General features: G+C 45.9%; 1 protein-coding gene across 1 annotated transcript in view; it reads right to left on the reverse strand.

The window, feature by feature from the left end:
- Positions 1-18691, reverse strand: part of bcl2l13 (BCL2 like 13) — a 38598-nt gene extending 19907 nt beyond the window's left edge. Inside the window, exons 1-6 of the mRNA XM_035789817.2 lie at positions 18455-18691; positions 14633-14818; positions 6081-6176; positions 5716-5872; positions 4964-5036; positions 4358-4486 (exon numbers count right to left, since the gene is read on the reverse strand). Of these exons, the coding sequence (XP_035645710.1) occupies positions 4358-4486; positions 4964-5036; positions 5716-5872; positions 6081-6176; positions 14633-14756 (579 nt within the window). The 5' untranslated portion in view covers positions 14757-14818; positions 18455-18691. The remainder of the gene's footprint in view (positions 1-4357; positions 4487-4963; positions 5037-5715; positions 5873-6080; positions 6177-14632; positions 14819-18454) is intronic.
- Positions 18692-23534: the final 4843 nt, after the last annotated feature.

Consider the following 23534-nt stretch of genomic DNA (forward strand, 5'->3'; position numbering starts at 1 on the left):
CCTGACAAATCATTACTCAGACTGGAAATGCTGCCGTGTAGTCAAGTCATCTGAGGCATCAAAGGGTGTTTGAGTGAATGTTTATTTTCTGAGCAGAGTTGAGTCGGTATTGTAGTTAGTACTTTATTATCTTAGTTAACTACATTACCGACTCAACTGCCCTGTGTGTGAGAAAAACAAAGTGTTATTCATACACAACGTTGACCTCAGTCATTTGGCTGACCAATAACAGTCATCCAAAATTCCATGACTGTCACAGCCCGAGTAATCATCACACACAGCTATTTGTATTGACAGCAGAACCACTTTCTACAGGACTGGTCAGACTTCTGGGTTGTTTCATTTGATTTCATTCACTTTTTGACGGCACCGTTTTGATTTCGAACAAAACTTTTCATACATACACTACAAAAGTATGTGGGCACCTGCTTGTAAACATCTAATTTCAAAATCATTGGCATTAATATTGAGTTGGTCCCCTCTTTGCTGCGATCGCCTCTCAATCTTCTGGGAAGGTGTTCCACTAGATGTTGGAGCATTGCTGCGGGGACGTGCCTTCATTCAGCCACAGAAGCATTAGTTAGGTCGGGCACTGATGTTGGGCAATTAGACTTGGCTCGCAGTCGGCATTCCAATTCACCCCAAAGGTGTTCGATGGGGTTGAGGTCAGGCCTTTGTGCAGGCCAGTCAAGTTCGTGAGAATATTTCAAAGATAAATACACATCGCAGAGGACGAGAGTTCAATAGAGTACTAATGATTCATGGAAAGTCTACCTCCCCGCATGATTTGTTCTCTTTGAATAAACCTATTTTCCTCCCCCTGATTTGCATTGGGGTTGTTGAAGAGTAACATCAACTGCTAACAAGTTCTTCCATACCGATCTCAACAAACCATTTCTCTATGGACCTCGCTTGTGCATCGGGGCATTGTCATGTAAAACCACAAAGGGACTTCCCCAAACTGTTGCCACAAAGATGGAATCACAGAATTGTGTTGAATGTTGTATGCTGTAGCGTTAAGATTTACCTTCACTGGAACTAAGGGGCGTAGCCCAAACCATAAACAGCCCCAGACCATTATTGCAGTCAGGCACCTCTATGCAGTCGGGCAGGTAGTCTTCTCCTGGCTTCTCCAGAGTCCAATGGCAGCGAACTTTACACCACTGATGCCTGGTATGCTGCATGATGATCTTAGGCTTGTGTGCGGCTGCTCTGGCATGGAAACCCATTTCATGAAGCTCTCAACGAACAGTTGTGCCAACGTTGCTTCCAGAGACAGTTTGGAACTCGGTAGTGAGTGTTGCAACTGAGGACAGGCGCTTCAGCAATCCCGTTCTGTGAGCTTGTGTGGCCTACCACTTTGCGGCTGAACCGCTGTTGCTCCTAGACGTTTCCACTTTACAATAACAGCACTTACAGTTGACCAGGAAACTAGCAGGGCAGAAATTTGGAGAACTGACTTGATGGAATGGTGCCATTCAATGACGGTGCTACATTCAAAGAAACAGATCTTCAGTAAGGCCATTCTACGGCCAATATTTAACTATGGAGATTCCGTCGCTGTGTGCTCGATTTTATACACCTGTTGCAAAGGATGTGGCTGACTCAGCCGAAATCCACCAATTTGAAAGGGTGTCCACATCCTTTTGGCCATGTATTGCATTTTCCCATGGTCGTAGTGGTCAGAAACTGAGTTTTTGGACCGGAATGCCAAAACATTTAGAAGATAGAGGGGCTTAAAGTCGATGCATTTTGCATACCTCACCCAACCATGAGACATCCATGTTTTCCCTCACTGGAAAAGATAAATGGCTGAGTTTGATATCATTTTAAAGTTTACAAAAGCAGGGTTGTCAAACAACTTAATTTCTTGGAGAAAAAATAATAATTTCTTATTGTCGATCAGATATGTTGTAGTTTAGACCCTACTATACATAATCTGAGTTTTCCCGCCATCAGTTGAGACACAGCATACTCTTGAAATGCAGGGTGGGTGGCATTTCAAACATAGAAATAGAATTCGTAGACTAGCCATATCCCTTCAGACCATAGTGTTAACTTCCTATTACTACCACAAAGATGGCCGCTGGTCCACCCACCGTCGAATGTCAACTTAAAATGGGGAAAGTATATTCCATCTATTCTTCTATGGATTTCAATATATTTCCTATGTAAGATTTACAGAATAATTTAAAACTGATATTCCCATTAATGTCAACATTCTCTGATGTGTGGAACCATGTGAAAAATTGACATTTCAATTTGATGTACATGTCTGCCAAAACATGACACCCACCCTGTTTAAGAGTATTCTGAACAGCAGTTAAAACTGATGGCGGGTACAACACAAAAACCTACGATTATGTAAAATAGGGTCTAAATTTCAACATGTGCAAAAATACAGAAGTCAGATGACGTTTTTAGATAATAACTATTTGAGATCCCCATTTGTCAACTTTTAAAATGACAACTCAAACAGTTTATATTTGCATTGATAAAGACATGTCTCAAAGTAGGGTATGTAAAATGGGTCAATGTTGAGAACCTCCATCTCCTAAATGTTTTGGCATTCAGGTAAAAAAATAAAATAAAAAAAAATAAAACTCACCACTTCTACCATGGGTGAATAAGTATAGACCGTTACGTTCAAAATATAAATAAAAGGGTGCGTGAGGTCAAAAAGTGATTGAAATCAAATGGAACGACCCTTCTATCAGGTCCAATTTACATAATGAGAAAATCTGGTGCATTTACAGAGGCAGGAATTATTACCTCGTCTTTTGACCAATCAGATAATATCTCTTGCCCATAATTGGGCAAAAGATGAGAATTGGGCTGCCTGTCTAAACACTGCATATTTAGACTACATTTCACTTACACTAGGTTCACTTAGGATTGCCGGAGTTTTAAATGAGTCCCGGGTTTATTAAATGCTGGGTGGATTAGAGGACAGGTCTCAAGCAGCCTCTCAGCACAGGGGCATTTCACAATTGTGAGCCCAATCTACACTGAACAAAAATATAAAAAAACACAACAATTCCAAAGATTTTACTGAGTTACAGTTCATAAGGAAATCAGTCAATTTAAATAAATTCATTAGACCCTAATCTATGGATTTCACGACTGGGAATACAGACATGCATCCAATGGTCCCAGTCACATAGGGCGACGCACAATTGGCCCACTGTCGGCCGGGTTTGGCCGGGCTAGGCATTCATTGTCAATAAGAATTTTGTCTTAACGGACTTGCCTAGTTGTCTTAAAAAAAGAAGGTAAAAAACAATTACGATTGCAAAAACATTTTCAAAGTAGGGTTGTGGATCAGAAACCCAGTCAGTATCTGGTGTTAACACCATTTACCTCATGCAGCGCAACATCTCCTTCACAGAGTTGATCAGGCTGTTGATTGTGGCCTGTGGAACATTGTCCCACTCCTCTTCAATGGCTGCGTGAAGTTGCTGGATATTGGCAGGAACTGGAACACGCTGTTTAACACGTTGATCCAGAGCATCCCAAACATGCTCAATGGGTGACATGTCTGGAAGAACTGGGGCATTTTCAGCTTCCAGGAATTGTGTACAGATCCTTGCAACATGCGGCCATGCATTATCATGCTGAAACATGACGTGATGGGCAGTGGATGAATGGCATGACAATGGGCCTCAGGATCTCGTCATGGTATCTCTGTGCAGTCAAATTGCCATCGATAAAATGCAATGGTGTTCGTTGTCCGTAGCTTATGCCTGCCCATACCATAACCCCACCGCGGGGCACTCTGTTCACAAAGTTGATATCAGCAAACCACTCACCCACATGTGTTCCCAGCACAAGGTGCACCTGTCTAATGATCTTGCGGGTTTAATCAGCTTCTTCATATGCCACACCTGTCAGGTGGATGGATTATCTTGGCAAAGGAGAAAATGCTCACTAACAGGGATGTAAACTAATTTCAGCACAATATTTGAGAGAAATAACCTATTTGTGCCAACCTTTTTTCTGGGATCTTTTATTTCAGTTCATGAAACATGGGACCAACACTTTACATGTTCCGTTTATATTTTTGTTCAGTGTAGAATGGTGATAAACCAAGCACCTTTACAACAATTCTTTACCTACAAGAACATTCACGTTAACATATTATGCACTTAGCTTTTATCGTTATGTTCTAGCCAACCATGTACAGTGGATATCTGGCGCCCTACTCTGGCTATACTGTGTACAGCAGCCAACAGGTCAAGGCTGAAACATTTATATGCTTGAACTTCGTATGAGAATTTAGAAGTGGTTCATTCTTGGTCCGTCCCCTGTCCCATCCTACCAATATGTACCACCCATCCCTTGTCCAGTGTCCACTCACCCATCCTCCCTGCTGGATGATGTAGTCTGCCTCAGCCTCCTCCAGGAAACGGACCCCCAGAGGTAGCAGGTGGGCCAGGATTTGTCCTTCTCCCTGGAGGGCCTGCAGCAGCACCAATGGCACCAGCACCTGGGGACAGGGGAAGGCAGTGTCCCGTTCAAGACAATGTCCAAAAGCAACCAGGATAGGTAGCCGCAAAGGTTTCCCGAGTGGCACAGCGGCACTGTATCTCAGTGCAAGAGGCATCACTATAATCCCTGGGTCGAATCCAGGCTGTATCACATCCGGCCGTGATTGGGAGTCCCATAGTGCGGCACACAATTGGCCCAGTGTCGTCCGGGTTTGGCCGGGGTAGACCGTCATTGTAAATAAGAATTTGTTCTTAACCGACTTTCCTGGTTAAATAAAATGTAAAAAATATGTATTTTTTGAACAGGCAAAGGGGAGCTTCCACCATAACGTTTACACCTATCAGATTCTTCAGATCGGCAAATTCCATAGGCCAAAGAGCTAGGGGGAAAATCGTATGGGTTGTTTCTGAGCTAGACCTCATAGGTTGTTAGTCAGAGTCAGTAACTGCAGGTGAACAGTAGAGAGATCCCTCACCTTGCTCCAGCCACTCTGCGTGTGGCAGGAGATGTCTTGTGCTGCTTCTCTGAAATGCTCATAGTCCAGCGGGCTGTCAAAAAACACACAGGGGCTCAGGCTGGAAACATAACAGGGTTGGTTTATACAAGTCCACAACCTGCACGCACACAGAAACACCCCTCAGTGATCATTCACCAGTGACCTTGAAAGTAATTTGAGAAATTGAAATGCATGTGCCATTGAGAGCTGGTTTATAAATAAGACTAACCTAGATTAGACACACCTAGCCTACGTGATATATGAGTAACGTCCTTGCATTTCTGTAACTTGAGAAAATGAATGGTAGCCTAGCCCATCTAATGGTTGTGTGCCATTGACTAAACCTATGTTAGGGATTCTTGGAATCGAATGTCATCATTAAAAAGATTGAAAATAAACCTCGGAGTAGTCATGCAATACAACCTTTCATAAGGTCTGTGTGCTGTTCTGAACTTGCTACACAGGAACATTTTCCCTACAGCGGTATGAAAGACAATCAACCTTGAGTTTGACTTCAGGCCTACAGTACAGGTGAGCCACCCAGGACCTGCTGAGCAGACTGTATTTCAAGGACTGAAACGTATACCCTTTCACAACTCAGACATACACCGAGTTTACTCATTTGTTCTCTTTTTAAAAGGGTGAATAGTGAACAACACTTCAACTGGCTGCTCATTGACTGACATACACACAATATTAGGCTGGGTGTACACTGCTGAACAGATACTCACGCACTGAGGAGTGTGTGTACAGTAGAGGCCAGGTGTGTGTCCAGGTCTCTGGCCACCCGGTCACCCAGAACAGCCAGGCAGTCCTCGATGGAGCTCTCTGGGTTGGCTGGGCTAAACACTGGAGACGTATGGCAGTCGAAGCCTGTACTGGAAAAGGCTGCACACAAACACACATATTTATTTGACAGTCCCAGACCCAGTTGTACAAGAACAGAGACCCAACTATTAGCATGGTCAGACTTGTCGGTGTTGTGATTGCATACAATATATGGTATCTGTGTTTTTAATTATTGCCGAAAAGCCTGTATACATACAAGAAGTATACAAACAGACTATATGGTATATGTGTTTGTGCTTCCTCTTACAGTCTGAGACCTCATCTTCCAGTTGCTTAAGCTCTTCCTCTATCTGTGCCTTCATTACTCTGTTCCTCTCTCTGTCCACAGCATAATGGCCATCTCCTGGAAGGGAACACAACATCCCATGACGCTCAGCTAACAGTCACACATGACATATTTAGAATCAATGACAATGTTTAAGTGGCTTTACAACTTTGAAGTGGATCAATTAGTGATGCACACAAGCATGAATAGCCTACACATTCTAAAGGGCTAGGTCATGACAACAAGGTGTGTAACCTACAAGGAAGATCACACAGGACAAACTGGGGCGACATATTATTGTGTTTTATATTTTAAACTCTTAATTGATCGACACATTAGAAACAAGCCTCTTTATCTCTAAGCTTCTTGACCAAAACAGAATAGCTTCAACTTGGCAACCAGACAAGGCATTTCCCCTGAAGTAATCTCTAGGGACTCAGTCTAGTAATTCTCTGATCAGTACTAAATGAGAAGTAAAAGCAACAGTTACACTATAAACCACATTGGCAAATCAAATGTATTTCTAAATCAAATGTATTTCTAAATCAATTCTCCCAAAAGTGTCTTTACCTCTGATGTAACTGACTGTATGATGTAATAACTACAGGTCACAAATTTACACATACTGTATGTAACGGTTTACAGGGAGGTTAGGTTAAGAAGGTGTTAAGGGAATTTTTATCTATAATGACTAATTATGTATACATTTCAATCAGGATGAATTAAAAGACTTATGTTACTGTACATGTATGAATTTTCTCTGTTGCTCTCAGTATTGAATATAATGTAGTCGGGAGTTTAGTACAATGACGGTCTGTTCCTTTGTACAAATGAATGAACTATCTCCAGACTGTCTAGAATGCTTATCTAAACTGACTGACCTTGGCTCTAGGCAAGGAGGGAAGGCTTGAGATCTATAGAGCCTTTCTACCAGTGTCAAGAAGAGACGGAACATTTAGAAAACGCTGACGTCATTTTCAGTTTATAACCTGTGGCAAAATGTGTATGAACTTAGTACTCTCTTGAATTAAACGCTGTTACCTGACTTTTAAGACCGGGGCTCTGTCCATTCTTATAAAATATAGGGTCTTACACACCCTTATGCATTGACAGAGTGTTTAGTTTTGATTGGGAATTAAAACAGAGGAATGTAGAATTCCTTCAACAGAAGGTAACAAAAAAACTAACATTGCGTAAAGTGTGTAGCAGCCTTTACAAGTCAAAGCAGCAGCACCCCAACTCCCGAGTGTAGGCCCCTCTTTTAATTTGCATTTACCCGGCATTCAGAAAGTATTTAGACCCCTTGACTACCTCCACATTGTTAATTTACAGCCTTATTCTAAAATGGATTAAATATTTCACACTATAAAATGTAATTATATATTAAAAAAAAAAATATGAAATATGACATTTACATAAGTATTCAGACCCTTTACTCAGTACTTTGTTGAAGCACCTTTGGCAGCGATTACAGCCTCAAGTCTTCTTGGGTATGACGCTACAAGCTTGGCACACCTGTATTTGTGGAGTTTCTCCAATTCTTCTCTGCAGATCCTATCAAGATCTGTAAGGTTGGATGGGGTGCGTCGCTGCACAGCTATTTTCAGGTCTTCAGAGATGTTTGATCGGGTTCAAGTCCGGGCTCTGGCTGGGACACTCAATGACATTGAGACTTGTTGCGAAGCTACTCCTGCGTTTTCTTGGCTGTGTGCTTAGGGTTGTTGCCCTGTTGGAAGGTGAAACAGTGCCCAAGTCTGAGATCCTGATTGCTCTGGAGCAATTTTTTTTATATCAAGGATCTCTGTACTTTGCTCCATTTATCTTTCCCTTGATCCTGACTAGTCTCCCAGTCCCTGCCACTGAAAACATCCCCACAGCATGATGCTGCCACCACAATGCTTAACCGCAGGGATGGTGCCAGATTTCCTCCAGACGTGACGCTTGGCATTCAGGCCAAAGAGTTTAATCTTGGTTTCATCAGACCAGAAAACTTTGTTTGCCATGGTCTAAGAGTCCTTTAGGTGACTTTTGGCAAACTACAAGCGGGCTGTCATGTGCCTTTTACTGAGGAGTGGCTTCCGTCTGGCTAGTCTACCATAAAAGGCCTGATTGGTGGCGTGCTGTAGAGATGGTTGTCCTTCTGGAAGGGTCTCCCATCTCCACAGAGAAACTCTGGAGCTCTATCAGAGTGACCATTGGGTTCTTGATCACCTCCCTGACCATGGCCCTTCTCCCTCGATTGCTCAGTTTGGCCGGGCGGCCAGCTCTAGGAAGAGTCTTGGTGGTTCCAAACTTCTTCCATTTAAAAATTATGGAGGCCACTGTGTTCATGGGGGACCTTCAATGCTGCCGATATTTTTTGGTACCCTTCCCCAGATCTGTGCCTCGGCACAATCCTGTCTCTGAGCTCTACGTACAATTCCTTCAACCTCATGGCTTGGTTTTTGTTCTGACATGCACAGTCAACTGTGGGACCTTGTATAGACAGTTATGTGCCTTTCCAAATCATGTCCAAACAATTGAATTTGCCACTGGTGGACTCCAAGTTGAAGAAACTTCTCAAGGATGATCAATGGACAGCATGCACCTCAATTTTGAGCCTCATAGCAAAGGGTCTGAATATTTATGTCAATAAGGTATTTCAGTTTTTTTTTATATACACATTTGCAAACATTTCTAAAAACCTGTTTGTGCTTTGTCGTTATGGGGTAATGTGTGTCGATTGATGAGGGGAAAATCTAATCAATTTTTGAATAAGGCTGTCACGTAACAAAATGTGGAAAAAGTCAAAGGGTCTGAATACTTTCCCAAAGCACTGTAACCTTTAGTTAACTAGGCAAGTCAATACAATACAATACAATACAATTCTTATTTACAAGGACGGACTACCAAGAGGCAATAGGCCTCCTGCTGGAACGGGGGTTTAGGATAATAATTATTTTTTTTTTAATAGGAAAAAACACAAATCACAACAACGGGGTCACCAACACTACATAAAGAGAGACCTAAGACAACAACACAGCATGGTAGCAATACAATATGGCAGCAGCACAGCATGGTAGCAGCACAAACAAAGTGTCAATAAAACTGTCCAGTTTTTTTTTTGCAGCTCGTTCCAGTAGCTAACTGCAGCGAACTGAAAAGAGGAGTGACCCAGGGATGTGTTTGCTTTGGGGATCTTTAACAGAATGTGACTGGCAGAACGGGTGTTGTATGTGGAGGATAAGGGCTGCAGTAGGTATCTCAGATAGGGGGGAGTGAGGCTTAAGAGGGTTTTTATAAAGAAACATCAAGCAAGGGGGCCCTAGCACCGGGTTTTCAGAACTGGCCAGTTTACAGAGGAGTAGAGTGCAGTGATGTGTCCTATAAGGAGCATTGGTGGCAAATCTGATGGCCGAATGGTAAAGAACATCTAGCCCCTCGACAGCACCCTTACCTGCGATCTAAAAATTACATCTCTGTAATCTAGCATGGTCATCTGAATCAGGGTTACTTTGGAAGCTGGGGTGAAATATGAGCAATTATGATAGAGGAAACCAAGTCTAGATTTAACCCTCTCGGGTATGAACATTCAACAATCACTGTTTACCAAACAGAGCCATCGTGGATGGATGGATGGATCCACAACATCAGAGTTTGCTATAGGCAACTAGATTCAGCCGCAGGACATTTGTTTTTTGGAGCTGATGGTTGGGGGGCCAGAACATAATCATAATTTGTACACTGCAAACTGACCACAACTAAGCCGATACCCCGGTTACATTGAGACAAGATCACATCTCTTTTTGTATTCATGCAAATACTTGGGAACAAATTTTCTAAATTAAAACACACTTGCTGAATTCCAGGTGATTTGTCTTTACAAAAAAAATAAAACTTGTTGCCGACCCTTGCCATAGGAGATAAACAGCACTGAGCTGTATACACAATGTACACATGCTCCACGCTCTATTTACAAGCTGACCTCCTAGGCCTTCTCTCTCTAGCAATACAGGCCCACCACTCACAGGAACTATTCACAACATCCATTGCATGCTGCGGGGGGGCAGGCAGAGAGACCCACATGAGGGGGCACACACAGCACAGATCCTTCCCTCCCTGTACTCCCCCACATCTCTCTTACTGGTTAAAACAGAATGCAGCCATTCAGCCAGTGAGCACCGTGGGAGGGGGCGAGTGTGATGCAGAGAGATTTCATTGGGCCGATGCTGTCAGTTCACACTGCCTCCACTGGTCAACTCCACTATGCTTCTAACATGCCGTATATTTGACTGGGCCCAAGACTAGCCTCCTACTGCTCCCCTTTGTTTGGAAGCAAGCAGCACAGCTAAAACAAGGCATCTGAGATCACATAGCATTAATACACACAAGGGCATAGCACAAAAACTGGGGGCAAATCCTGAGTGTACTACTTATTGCTAGGGGGGCAAACAGAGGGAGGGACTAATCTGTACCCAGGTAACGCCTAGTACAACAGCCAATTTCCACACATCAATCAAGCCTCACCCATAGAACACATTAACTGACTCAGTGAGACACAGTGAGGCTCAGTGTTAGTTTTCCAAGCCAGGCTAGGTGCTGGTTCAGCAGGCTGTCCAGCGTGCCTGCGCCTGTCTTTGCTCTGGCCCAGTAACGTGTGAGTAATCCTACAGTGATTGCACACGACAGGCTGTCAGAACGAGGAGTGGGCCAAGCGGAAAGCAGGGATCAGGCATTTTTCTTTACTAGGGCTGACGATACCAGCGCCACAATATTTCAATATTTTTTCCATGGTAAAAGTGAAAACACGAAGCAGATCAAACTATTTAGTCCTTTAAAAACCTGCTGTATGGAAAATATTGTGCTCTAGCTTGGAAAATAAATACATGTGACAACATGATGTTCATTTCCAACATTAGGGTTGTTTTCCTAATGAAGTTAAATCCTTTTCCTGCTTTGTATCTTTGCCACAATACTAAGTTTTGTGATACTGGTCTCTACTCCCTTCACTCATCCCTTCACCCATTCCGGACCTACCCAATGGCAAAACAGTCTTGCTCTTCCTGTCTGAAAGCCAAAAGGCATTTGCCTTTCAAAAGGGGACAGTCAGACTCATTCATATTCCATGGGACACATGACAGACCTTGGAGAACCCGAGACTACTGCTCATGCAATACGGTCATGACCTCTCCAGTTAGGAGAACAGGTCAGGCCATGCTAACATGAACTAGCTGGACTCCCTGGCATGGTGAGACACTGATAACCCTAAACCAATATAGGCTAGTGAATGGAGTTCGTGATGGACATATTTTGTATATCAAACCATTTCCCACCCTAATATCAGTGACTGTCAACATTAATAGGTGCTAGGCCTCCCGGGTGGCGCAGTGGTTAAGGGCGCTGTACTGCAGCGCCAGCTGTGCCACCAGAGACCCTGGATTCGCGCCCAGGCTCTGTCGTAACCGGCCGCGACTGGGAGGTCCGTGGGCCGACGCACAATTGGCATAGCGTCATCCGGGTTAGGGTTGCCAGGTGCACGCCAAGGTTGCCAGGTAGCCAATGTTGCCAGGTAGCCAATGTTCCTCCGACACATTGGTGCGACTGGCTTCCGGATTGGATGCGCGCTGTGTTAAGAAGCAGTGCGGCTTGGTTGGGTTGTGTATCGGAGGACGCATCTACTTTCAACCTTCGTCTCTCCCGAGCCGTACGTGAGTTGTAGCAATGAGACAAGATAGTAACTACTATTGGGTACCACGAAATAGGGGGTAAAAATACACAAAAAAAACATTACTGTTCAGCCTCTACACAACTAGGTTAGAGATACCAACGCGCTTGGAGGTAGGGGGCTGCATTCCAGCGCGGTCTGCATTTTTCAGGTTGCGATTGGGACAGACGACTTTGGAATGAAAATATTTGCTGTCCTGCAGATTATTTGGAAACTGTTGTCTTTCTGATGTGTATGCATTAGCCTACATTTTGTATTAAAAGGACATTGTCACATTACTCACACACTCATAATTCGCTGCTTAAACTTAAGTAGCCTACTTCTCTTCTAGTTGGGCATGTGAGATCAAGTGTGCCTAGTATGTGTGGTCTCATTGAAATAGAGTAGGCTGGGCAGAGAATCACTGGCAGTTATCTTTCCAAGGAAATGGACTAGGATATAATCTACTACATTGCCTTGAAATAAATATTGACCACCCATATTTGTCTCGGTCAGAAAATCGTTCCAGTCCTAAAAAGGTAGGCTATATAAATAGCTCAAGAGAAAGTCTCTCCAACTCTGCTCTCTTCCACTACATTTTGGCTGATATAGCCCGTTAATACCACATGTAACCTAGGCTATTTATTATGTTTTTGCTGGAACCATGGCTGGCAAGTGAGCTGCGTCACATACTCTTAAAATAACATTGTGGGACTGCGGTTGGGTTTCGGGACCAGTTCTTGCGGTAGTTGGACAGAAAGCCAGCGGGTGCGGCATGTAAAGCTGAAGAAATCAGTCCACTGCAGAACTCTACTTGGAGGTGGTGCCAGCACAAGCTGCCCAGACATTATTTGATTGACACGTGGTTCTGACCATTTGTGAGAGAGCTTCCAGAATTAGGAAAAGAAAAGACAAACAGTGCACTAGCTCAACCCAGGAAGAACACAAAACAGCCTCGGGACTGCACTAAACCTACTGGGCAGGTTCTCATGCCAGGGACAAATACACTGCTCAAAAAAATAAAGGGAACACTTATACAACACAATATAACTCCAAGTCAATCACACTTCTGTGAAATCAAACAGTCCACTTAGGAAGCAACACTGATTGACAATAAATTTCACATGCTGTTGTGCAAATGGAATAGACAACAGGTGGAAATTATAGGCAATTAGCAAGACACCCCCAATAAAGGAGTGGTTCTGCAGGTGGGGACCACAGACCACTTCTCAGTTCCTATGCTTTCTGGCTGATATTTTGGTCACTTTTGAATGCTGGCGGTGCTTTCACTCTAGTTGTAGCATGAGACAGAGTCTACAACCCACACAAGTGGCTCAGGTAGTGCAGCTCATCCAGGATGGTACATCAATGCGAGCTGTGGCAAGAAGGTTTGCTGTGTCGGTCAGCGTAGTGTCCAGAGCATGGAGGCACTACCAGGAGACAGGCCAGTACATCAGGAGACGTGGAGGAGGCCGTAGGAGGGCAACAACCCAGCAGCAGGACCGCTACCTCCACCTTTGTGCAAAGAGGAGCAGGAGGAGCACTGCTAAAGCCCTGCAAAATGACCTCCAGCAAGCCACAAATGTGCATGTGTCTGCTCAAACGGTCAGAAACAGACTCCATGAGGGTGGAATGAGGGCCCGACGTCCACAAGTGGGGGTTGTGCTTACAGCCCAACACCGTGCAGGACGTTTGGCATTTGCCAGAGAACACCAAGATTGACAAATTCGCCACTGGCGCCCTGTGCTCTTCACAGATGAAAGCAGGTTCACACTGAGCACATGTGACAGACATGACAGAGTCTGGAGACGCCGTGGAGAACGTTCTGCTGCCTGCAACATCCTCCAGTATGACCAGTTTGGCGGTGGGTCAGTCATGGTGTGGGGTGGCATTTCTTTGGGGGGCCACACAGCCCTCCATGTGCTCGCCAGAGGTAGCCTGACTACCATTAGGTACCGAGATGAGATCCTCAGACCCCTTGTGAGAACATGTGCTGGTGCGGTTGGCCCTGGGTTCCTCCTAATGCAAGACAATGCTAGACCTCATGTGGCTGGAGTGTGTCAGCAGTTCCTGCAAGAGGAAAGCATTGATGCTATGGACCGCCCGTTCCCCAGACCTGAATCCAATTGAGCACATCTGGGACATCATGTCTCGCTCCATCCACCAACGCCACGTTGCACCACAGACTGTCCAGGAGTTGGCGGATGCTTTAGTCCAGGTCTGGGAGGAGATCCCTCAGGAGACCATCCACCACCTCATCAGGAGCATACCCAGGCGTTGTAGGGAGGTCATACAGGCACGTGGAGGCCACACACACTGCTGAGCCTCATTTGGACTTGTTTTAAGGACATTACATCAAAGTTGGATCAGCCTGTAGTAAGGTTTTCCACTTTAATTTTGAGTGTGACCCTCCATGGGTGGATAAATTTGATTTCCATTGATAATTTGTGTGATTTTGTTGTCAGCACATTCAACTATGTAAAGAAAAAAGTATTTAATAAGAATATTTCATTAATTCAGATCTAGGATGTGTTATTTTAGTGTTCCCTTTTTTTTGAGCAGTGTAGTAATCACAGCATAGTTGTATTGAGAGACGATGAAAGGGAGGATAGGCACCGGCAGGCAATCTGCCTAGACGCTGTCTGCACTCCAATTCTTTACCCTTCACCTGAAGTGTGCACCGGTACACTCTCGCATGGATTTAACTCTGTCCAGGCAATGGTCAAACCATGGTGAGGAGTGTGCAGTGCTAGAGCTGACTTGGATGAGGGTGGAGAATCAGGAAAGGGAAGTGGCCTCTCTCCTCTCCATCCTGATTTAGTGTGAGTTAAGAGGTTGCAGGTTCCCTTACCTCTGCCAGCGGTGGCCTGCAACCGGGAGGGGGGCAGGAGTCCCAGGTAGTTGAGGACAATGTACTTGGTCTCGTAGCGGAAACCCTCAGGCACAGAGGTGGAGGAAGAGCCTGAGGCAGCCATTGAAGAGATGCAGCGTCAGACTCTCAGGCACATGCAGTCAAATGTGGAAAAAGTTCAAACTCCTGAAAGTATAAAGGAAAGCACACTGGTTATTACAGTTATCAAAGTACCTAGTAAGAGCATTGATGTGTGTACAGTGAGAAACAAAGTGTGAAATGTATGCTGAATACACACATTTATGCCGTTTATGAACAGCACAGTCTGGCCACATTATCTCATCATTCCATTCATATCATGGCGCAATAGCAATGATGCACTGCAACTGCAAACTCTGTGGCAGCTGTTTCCATGAGTGATATCATAGCCAGTTACATTTTCAGTAGAGCATTTGAATAGAAAGCCATGTGCTAGTGAAAGGAGCAAGCCCCTTTTCACACAGAGTTGCCATGTTCACAGTTTTCCAGAAAAATTGGGCTACTTTTAAAATATATTGAGTTGCGGGGTTTTTGGGCTACTTGTAAGTTGTACTGCGGCCACCATGCCTTTTCTCTTTAAACAAAAAACATGTATTCTACTATGACCTGCTGTTGACTATAAGGCAATGAGGCGGGCTTGTTGCTGAGTGAGTGAGTGAGTGAGTGAGTGAGTGAGTGAGTGAGTGAGTGAGTGAGTGAGTGAGTGAGTGAGTGAGAAGGGCCAGAGGGGGAAGTGTGTGTGTGTGTGTTGAGAAAGCACCGCCGCATGCAGTTTAGTCCACTATTGGCTGAGTCAAATGAGTGAGAAGACAGAGCAGCACACATGCACATTGTGACATATTTTTACCAGTTGTAGTAAGGCTATTTAAATTGTCATTATGCAAGAGTGGAAATTTGAAATGGAAGTTATGGAACTCCCTCGCATGTTTCTGTTATTGGGGGAGTACTCAATGAAACTGACAAAATGTGGAGAATGATACATTTGCATCTGTTGGTCATCAAGTAGCCTATAATGTATATGCCATTGTAGGCTACCATTTGTTACAATTAATATGTTGAAATGACTATCACTGGAGTCATTTCAAATAAATTTGTGCCACTTGTGTAGCCTACCTGGAGCTGCCAAACGTATTTAATAAATAGCCTATAACTTCAGTGTAGTGTTGTTGCAGCCTTGTGTTATTATGCAACTATTAAATGGCCATGTTTAGTTAATTACATTTTAAGTTATCAAAGCTCTATAGCAATTGCCGATCAGTTGTTAGAACGCATTATATTGATGGTAACCGTCAGTCACATTAGGCTACAGGTAAAAGAAAGTCTGTTGTTGACAAGAATATTCAGTTAATAAAAATATGATTTATATTTAATTCAGTGATTGAAATCCATCCTCAGTAGCCTACTCCAGCAGGCTATGGGGAAACACAAGCACTTCTTACCTCGAAATCGCCAAACTATTCATGATGAATAAATTAGTCTTAATTTGAACTAAGCAAGTTGCTAAATTGTTCAATTTACATTTTGCCCACATTTAGCCTAGGCTACTGTAGACTATCTGAAATAACATGTAGGCCTATCAGGGGCTATTGACTACCTGCATCTCGTGCCTTCGGAAAGTATTTAGACTAGAGGTTGACCGATTATGATTTTTCAACTCCGATACTGATTATTGGAGGACCAAAACAAGCTGATACCGATGAAATAAATAAATGTTTTAAAAAAAAAGTATATATATATATATATATAAAATGACAAATACAACAATAATGAATGAACAATGAACAGTTAATATAATACAGAACTAAAATCTATTTAGGAAATTAAGTGATGTGGGTAATAAACTGTTCCTTCTCCCTTAATGTGACCTGACCTCGGGCCCCCATTCCTCACTAATCCACAGCTCTCCACCCTTATCAGTGACTGCAACCATGATTGCCTTTCCCTTACTCAGTAACATTCCAAGCTTTTGGCTCATATTCAACCTTAATTGACTGATAACTCGTACTTGGCTGCCAAATGTATAGGTCTCCCCATAATTGTAAATATTATGAAGAGTGAACATAATAATTATTTTAGCGATTCATCCATGGTACAGATCCTTCCTAATAACAATGCCCCACATCCTGCTGATTTGAGCTGCTGAACTGTATTTTGCACTTGACTGTGTTTATTATGGATGAGAAAGTGAACTTGCCATATCCAAAAAGTTTAATGGGGATGCTGGTTTGCTATCTGTTGCCTAGGACAGGGCTCTCTTCGTGGAGAGCTACCATCCTGAAGGTTTTCACTCCTATAGGAACAGGGTTGGAGAGCCCTAACCTATGACATCAACAGCCAGCCAGGGTTTCATAAATAAACTATAAGCAATACGTGTTATTGCACATTTAGGCCTAATTAAAATTATGCATTTGGCGATGTTCAACGAAATTAACTGGCACTATGAAGAACAGATTAGCCATACTCAATACTCTTTACGCAATTTGCACACACTGTATACAAATTTTTCTATTGTGTTATTGACTGTACTTTTGTTAATCCACGTGTAACTCTGTGTTGTTGTTTTTTGTCGCACTGCTTTGCTTTATCTTGGCCAGGTCGCAGTTGTAAATGAGAATTTACGAGGCATTACTAGATTACCAAAATATAGCCTATACGCACGGTTCTGACTGCCCTTTCACTTCGCTATGAAAAACGCTAGTGTGTTTGCTCTTCGGTCTGTACTCACAGATAGGTTCACTAAATTAAGGGCTGCGAGAAACATTGCAAGACAGGAAATTGCGAAATACAGTATTGCGACAGCCTGCACATTTTGATTACCGATTAACGGTTCTGTCTGACTGGTGGCCGACATGCCTACCTATGGCTGGTTGTGCCCCTCCCCTCCCATCTCTCTCACTGCTGTGAAAGATGCGAGAGTTTGTGTTCTCGAAGTAGACTACGGGAAATTGTTTGCTCCATTTCAAAAATACAGAATCTTAGGAGTCGATTCCGCAACCTTGACACCCAAAAATAGTTGTCGACGTGCAAATAGTCGAGGAATCGATTATTTTGGAGTCGACTCCACACCACTACATCCACTGATGTTAAATTATCTGGCGAGTTTAACAAGGGAAAATTCTATTCTATCTAGCGACATATCCAAATGTATTTTAAGTAATCGCATAGTTCTCAATAATAATTGATGCTTCTAACGTAGTTAGTTACAAGTTACTCGATATTCCTTAATTGTTTTGATAACATTATCTCATGGGGGTGGGGTATTGTATAAATGTGGCAACTCCTTTCTTGGGCTAGTTTTCAGGCATTTTGGTCGGGTTTTGAGTTGTCATTGAACTAGACATGGCAACCCTGCTTTCACCACATTATTACACAACACATCGGCATGAACCATGAAGTTGTTGGAGTAATCAACCAACATTTGAGTACTGTAACGTTAGTACTAACAGTGTACTAAACCACACAGGAAAACAGCGTCCGTTCATTATCAATATGCCACTACAACGGGAGAGAACCCCAAGTTCATAACCGTAGAGATCCACATTGTTCAATGGCATTTCGCCATTGTACGCGATGTATTAACGTAGCTAGTTCAGTACAAGCGAGATCGATGAGGTTGTCTAGCGTACACACCCCCTCAACTGTCCCTTTCGCCTCTACGATAAACTTTATAACTAACTAGCCTGCTAACTCGAGCTACTAAATACTTTTAAGATAGTAATATTGGCTCATCCTGAAGATCGATTGTCAAATAGCAGCTAGCTAAGTGTAGGACACATGACGTACCCGTTTCCAGAGGCAAATTCGGTCCGGACGACGTTTTGCTGCGTGTTGAGAAGCAACACGTGAAACACACGCTCCCCACACGAAGTACCAGCAGCCGCAAACCAGTTGTCAGCAGGGTACGCCGTGTGTGTTTTATCTCGACCCTTTCCAACCAAAGCCCACAAAACGTGTCCCATGCGTATCTAATGTAGGGACTGGGCAGCCATCATGCAGACGACATGCACCTCAGTTAGGGGAGGTTAAAGGGCATTTAAGTTTATTTAGCCATTTATTTAGCTAATTAATTAATTGCATAAGCACACCCACATCAAGGTGTATAACGAATTGCATGTTGCATTTATATTACGTAATAAAAATGAGTATCATGCATTTTGATAACTAATTGAATTCTAATTGTTATTCATTTCGCAGTTCAAATTAAATTTAGCAAAACTACTAAATATTAAAAAAAAAAATACAAATGTAGCTTGACAAATACAACATAAAACAATAGCAAGATACAGTTAACATCAATGAAACAATGCACGTGCTGCCACCACGCGGAGAAAAATAGTTGATTTAAAGACATATTGTGGTAATACTGTTTGGAAGAAGCAAGCAATCATAAACTATTATCATCTTAAACTGTTTATACCTTAAGAAAACAAGTCAAACATGCTCAAATCGCATGCTTTCAAGGTCACGGGCACATCCATTGACTGTATAGGGCACATCGGACACAAATTGGATGTACACTTATCACATGACGGGAAACACTATTTAAACGCCACTTGGATACCGAAGTGACTTTTACGCAGCAGGTTAGGAGACTGAGGTTAAGGTTATGAAAAGAGGTAGGGTTCGAAGTGGCGTGAAGAGTCTGTTACATGAAAGGTCTGTGCATGCTCATCGTGGTCAGCCCACGCATCTGATGTATATTTAAATCTGTATACTGTAGAGACCCGCACAGACAGCTGTGTGTTATGTGTTAGGCTAGGAGGTGGTTGTGTTGTACTGACCAGTACCTGGTGTTCGCGGGGTCCGACATGTCAATCAACCTGCTATCTGCCAATCACGGGAATGCCTGTAATGTTCTGATGCCGGGCATCCTGGTGGTTGGCGGAGTGGCGTGGAGGGGGGTTGGGCAGGGGGGTGGAGCATTGGAAGTTAAGACCAGGTTCAGCCTTTGTTCTCTCTCTCTTACGTCTGGGCTTCACAAGAGAAGGTCACGATTGGCTTGTGGGTTATCTGTCATCTATTTGGCGTGTGCTACGGCCCAAACAGTAGCCTGTGTAAAGTTGGTTTAATAAACCGTCAATTCGCAAACTCAAGCCTCTGTCTGGACAATTGTTCATTTATGATCTAGTCAGGTCATTACATTGGTGTCAGAAGTAAAAACGTTAATACAAGTTAGCCAGCTAGCTAGCTGACTTATGTGGCTAGCTACCGTAGGTGAGAACGGGATTGAAAATGCTTTGAGGGAATCCGAAAGTGAAGGTGGAGGTAGGGGACGATTATGGCCAAGGAGGTGCGTGTGAATGGACGTCGGGGGCTCTGTCTGAGGAGATCGCCAGGGCGTCGGAGCGCAGAGGCCGCTTGAGGGAGGACGTTAGAGCGATGACGGCTGAAGCGGGCATGAGTGCTTCGTCGACTGTATTTCGCGCGGATTCTGGTGGGCGGACCGAAGTGGTGACGTCGATGCGGCGTGACGAGGAATCTGGGGCTCAGGATGTAAACAAACATGGCGGCGCCCAGTTCCCGGCTGCGTCCGTATCTGTTAAGACCCCAAGTATTCCGGTAAGGCGGATTGGGAAGCTTTTCATGCTCAGTTTGAACTGTTAGCTCATTTTAGGGGTGGTCGGATGAAGAAAGGGCACTGCAGTTGGCTTTATGCCTCACGGATGAAGCTCTGGCCTGTTTGATATTGATTAGCCCCGAGGACAGGCATGATTATGGTGCTTTAGTGGGAGCACTGAGGAGGCGCTATGGACAGTGTGTACAGCCCGGGCTACTGCGCTCCGAACTGAGTAATAGACGCAGGCAGCCTGGAGAGCCTCTACGGGTGCTAGCTAATGACATTGAGAGCCTCTCTCGGCGGGCATATGCTCACATGCCCCCCTCCGTGCAGAGCGAGCTAGCACGGGACCAGTTCATACAGGCGCTCTCTCCTACGGAGCTGCGCATACAGACCCAGCTGGCTCATCCTGAGTCATTGCAGACAGCCTTGGAGATGGCTTTGGAGAGGGAGCTGGTGTGGGCTGGGGCTTCAGCTGGGGCTTTGGTGGGGGTGCAGGGAGACACACCCTCTGTGCGAGCTGGGGGGCAGAGCAGCCCGGAGCCGGAAAAGCCTGCTTGGGTGGCCGAAATGACAAAACTCATTCGTGCTGTGTCGCTACAGGCGGAACGAAACACACGCCCTGGTCCCAGGGTCTGCTGGGGTTGTGGCCAGCCAGGCCATCTGCGCCGAGATTGCCCCATGTCCCCCAGAGCTCAGGGAAACGGCTCGGGGTCCGCATAGACCGGGTAGTGCGGACCCCTGGCTTTCTATCCCAACCACCATCATCTTCAGGAGGAGCCCACCGGCACAGACGGGGAAGCAAGGCTCCACTTCCCCAGAAGCAGACGAGGGCAAGCGGATGGAGCCTGTTGTTGTGGTGGGCCGGACCTGTGTTGGGGACTTTTGTCATGTCCCTGTCACTGTGGAGGGGGTGCCCTGCTCCGCTCTGGTGGACACTGGGTCCACAGTAACCCTGGTGAGGCCAGATATTGTGCCAGGTTGGACTCAGTGTGAGCCTACAACTGTGCAGCTCCGCACAGTCACAGGTGAGCTGGCACCCATGAAAGGGAAGGGAATAATGACTCTGACAGTAGGGGGCAGGACTGTGCGTCATCCTGTGTGGGTGGCGGCTGTGCAGGACCCTTGTATCCTGGGGTTGGACTTTCTTAGGAGCACAGGCTGCCAGTTAGACCTAAATAGGGGCACACTGAGCTTCCAGGGAGGGACGGAAGTCACCATGGCCCCCCCTAATGTCACATTCACTCAACCCAACAAACCCTTTACTCCAACAGTTAAAGCAGCAGAGACTCATGGCTGCGCCCTCCCCACAGCTGTGTGTGACTTTTCCCCAGTCCCCCTGTCACCTACGGCGGTGTGTTACATTCCCCCAGCTACCTCCATGACACAGCCCTCTGTGAGCCCGGGCCGCACCCCCCCAGCCCAGCTACCCCAGATGGGAGAGGAGAGGACACTGTCTGCAGTGAGGAGATATGGGGAGGAACTGTGTTGGTCTTGACCCTGAGCAGCAGGAACGGTTGTGGCAGTTGCTGTTTGAATTCAGAGACAGCTTTGCGTTGAGTGAGGAAGAGGTGGGTCAGACTCATCTGGTGCAGCATGAGATCGACACAGGTGATGCTCGACCCATCAAGATGCGTCCCCGCCGTATCCCGCTGGCACGCCAGGAGGCGGCAGAAAAGGCTGTGTTGGAGATGCAGCGGGCAGACTTCATTGAGCCCTCAGACAGCCCCTGGGCGGCGCCAGTCGTCATGGTTCCGAAGAAGGGGGGCAAGCTGAGGTTCTGTGCGGACTACAGGCGGCTGAATGAGGTAACCAGGAAGGACTCATACCCCATACCACGTATCGATGAGTCGCTGGACCTGGTTAGGGGTCCTCCTGGTTCTCCTCACTAGACCTCCGCAGTGGCTACTGGCAGGTGCCCCTCTCCCCAGAGGCCAGAGCCAAAACTGCGTTCTCCACTAACAGAGGACACTGGCAGTTCAAGGTCCTGTGCTTTGGCCTGTGCAACGCTCCAGCTACTTTTGAGCGTTTGATGGACAGGGTGCTGGATGGCATCCCCCGACAGCAGTGTCTGGTATACCTTGATGACATCCTGGCCCATGGCAGCTCCTTCCAGTCAGCCCTGGGGGCGCTACGGCGTGTGCTGGAGAGGGTGGCCGCCGCAGGTCTGAAGCTCCACCCCGAGAAGTGCCACTTCATGAGGAGAGAGGTGTCCTTCTTGGGCCACCGAGTGGGGAAGGAGGGGATCAGCACCATGGAGGACAAGGTAGGGGCTGTCAGAGACTGGCACACCCACACCGACCAGCGTCAGCTGAAGAGCTTCCTGGGCCTGGCCTCGTACTACAGGAGGTTTGTACGGGGCTTCTCAAGCGTTGCTGCTCCACTGAACCGCCTGCTGCCGAAGGACAAGGCTTTCACTTGGACAGTGGAGTGTGAGGAGGCGTTCAACACCCTCAAACGTGCACTGATCGAGGCCCCCGTGCTCGCCCCCCCTGACCTCACCTTGCCCTTTATCCTGGACACAGACGCGAGCAATGTGGGCATGGGTGGGGTGCTGGCCCAGGTGGGGCCAGAGGGGGAGAGAGTGGTGGCGTACTTCAGCAAAACATTTGACAAACATGAGCGCCGCTACTGTGTCACCCGGCGGGAGCTCTTGGCTGTTGTGGCTTCCGTCAAACACTTCAAGTACTACCTGGGTGGTCTGCCCTTTACTGTAAGGACTGACCACTCTGCTCTCCAGTGGCTCATGTCTTTCAGAGAGCCAGAGGGGCAGGTGGCACGCTGGTTGGAGGAGCTTCAGCCGTATGACTTCACGGTGGTGCACAGGGCAGGGGCACGCCACTCCAACGCCGACGCCATGTCCCGTCGGCCCTGTACTGCAGACGGCTGCCGCCACTGTGAACGGAGAGAGGGACGGGAGAGAGAGCTGCGGGCAGAGGAGGGTGTCTGTGCCACAGTGTGTCGGGGGAGCGGGCATGTGTGCTGTGAGCTGCAGACTGTCGACGTGGCTGAATGGCGGCAGCAGCAGGGACGGGACACAGACCTACAGCCAGTGCTACAGTGGGTAGAGGCGCAGGTGAGGCCACCATGGGAAGAGGTGACAGCGCTCTCACTCGCGACCAAAGGGTTGTGGTCGAAGTTTGAGAGACTGCGGCTGGCTGATGGCGTGCTACAGCGGGCATGGAAGGAGTCAGCTACGGGAGAGGAGAGGTGGCAGGTGGTGGTCCCAAAAGCATTGCGGGAGGCTGTGCTCCAGAGTACTCATGGGGGTGGGGACTGGACACTTTGGGGTCACAAAAACACTGC

The sequence above is a fragment of the Oncorhynchus keta genome, chromosome 17, assembly GCF_023373465.1.
Source record: "Oncorhynchus keta strain PuntledgeMale-10-30-2019 chromosome 17, Oket_V2, whole genome shotgun sequence".
Taxonomy (NCBI): Eukaryota; Metazoa; Chordata; class Actinopteri; order Salmoniformes; family Salmonidae; genus Oncorhynchus; species Oncorhynchus keta.